The sequence below is a fragment of the Trypanosoma cruzi genome, genomic scaffold (genome assembly GCF_000209065.1).
Source record: "Trypanosoma cruzi strain CL Brener 1047053517123 genomic scaffold, whole genome shotgun sequence".
NCBI lineage: Eukaryota > Euglenozoa > Kinetoplastea > Trypanosomatida > Trypanosomatidae > Trypanosoma > Trypanosoma cruzi.
Window position 1 is genome coordinate 285,369 of NW_001849559.1, and position 1,893 is coordinate 287,261.

The window sequence follows — 1,893 nt, forward strand, 5'->3', positions numbered from 1 at the left end:
GCGGCTCTTGAAGAGGTGGAGGCGGCGTTGAACGCGCGCACGGAGGAGATCGCAAGGAGGCAATTGGCAGGTGATCGTGGGTACCTGGACCCAGCACCGGCTGGTGTTCCGCTGTCTCTCCTTCCCGTTGACAGGGATGCTCCGTTTCAAGCACTCGAGGCGAAGCGTGCACAACTGAAGAAGTACCCACAACGGAATGCAAAGTCGATTCGGGACGTGGAGGATGATCTCAATGATCGTGCCGTTGAACTTGCTGACGAAGTGAAGGCGGTTGAGCGGGAGAAGTTTCTAAATCCGAAGCCCAATGGTGTTCCTATTGATGATGTTCCCATCAACAACGATGGTCCGTTTCGTGACATGGAGATTCAGAGGCTTCTGCTGCGCGAGGAACCCGTCAGGAATGCGACTGCAATCAGCAACCTGGAGGACGCCATGAACGAGAGGGCCGTGGAGCTTGCGGCGAATGTGTTGGCGGATGGGCGTGCCTTCCTGGATCCGGAGCCATTGGGCATTCCTCTTGATGATCTACCACTTGATAAAAATGAGGAGTTTTTGGCAAAGGAGGGGGCTGTAAGCGAAATTATCCGAGAGATGCCGTTGAATAGCGCGAATGGGATTTTATTGAAGGATAAATTGCTTAAAATAGAATCCTCCAGTAATAATAAAGACGTTAAGGATTTACGTGCCGACTATCTTGATCCAGAACCAGAGGGCCGATTGATTGAGGATCTTCTATTGGATGATGATGCGGAGTATATGGAGTTAGAAAAGAGATTGTTTGAGGCGATGAACTCCCCCACAAACGATCCAAATGTGATTAACTTCTTGAAGGCCGAACTGAATGAACGAGCGCACCAGGTTGCAAAGGCATTGAATGCCTCTGAACGAAAAGATTATCTTGATTCTACACCAAGGGGTGTACCTATTGATGATTTACCACTGGACACTGATGAGGAGTTTTCCAAGCTTGAAGCAGATCGAGCACGACTACGACAATCGCCAAAGCGAAACCAGGAGGAAATATTGTCTATAGAAGAGGCATTGAATGTCCGTGCAAGGGAGCTTGCGTATGAAGCGATTTGTCGTGACCGTAACTACTTAGATGATCATCCTGAAGGCGTGCCTTTGGAATTGCTTCCGCTTAACACAGATCAGCTGTTTCAAGAGCTGGAAAAGGAAAGGGCTTTGATTCTGTCTACTTATCCCGTTTCTGCAAGTAAGTTATCAGAAAAGGAAAAAGCACTCAATAACCGTGCTCATGAGCTTGCTGCAGAATATAAAAAATCTGCTCGGGCGCAATATATTAGAGAAGAAGAAATTCCATTCTCTGCCGAGAAACTTTCCTTAGAGTACGATATTCCATTTCAAGAATTGGAAGCAAGGCGTTTTCAGCTGCTCACTGGAAAGGAAGAACACCGCGATCATCTGATTACAGAAATCGAAGAAGCGCTTACAAACCGCGCCAAGGAAATAGCAAACATACGACAGGAAGAACAACGAAATTTTATCGACGAGTATCCCTTAGGTGTACAACTCACATCAACACCAATCAATAAAAATGCGGAATTTTTGCAAAAGGAAGAAGAACTTCGACAACTACGGGGAAAACCACAAAAACAAGCAGAAATTGCTTCACTGGAAAAAGAACTACAGGCAATTGTAAATGCAATGGCCGAAAAAACAACAGAAGAAAATTACCCATATATTGAAGCAAATCCCAAAGGAATTCACATACAACACCTCCAACTAGATAAAGATCCAAAATTTCTTGCGATGGAGCAGGAACGCAGGCAACTGCTCGAGAAGGACCCGCGCAGGAACGCGAGGGAGATCGCTGCGCTTGAGGAGAGCATGAATGCCCGCGCACAGGAGCTGGCACGCGAGAAGAAGCTT

At 47.0% G+C, this 1,893-nt stretch overlaps 1 protein-coding gene across 1 annotated transcript, besides 3 other annotated features; it reads left to right on the forward strand.

Moving 5' to 3' along the window:
• Positions 1 to 838: a sequence feature (heterozygous, Esmeraldo-like haplotype).
• On the forward strand, positions 1 to 1,893 carry Tc00.1047053484311.10 (calpain-like cysteine peptidase, putative; the record flags this gene model as incomplete). The annotated part of the gene is made up of 1 exon (XM_797463.1): positions 1 to 1,893. A coding segment is annotated over one exon (1,893 nt), but the record flags the coding sequence as incomplete, so codon positions are not given.
• Positions 839 to 985: a sequence feature (areas merged during assembly that could not be assigned to a particular haplotype. This can correspond to areas where the two haplotypes were merged or to regions with more than two copies in the genome that were merged during assembly.).
• Positions 986 to 1,893: a sequence feature (heterozygous, Esmeraldo-like haplotype).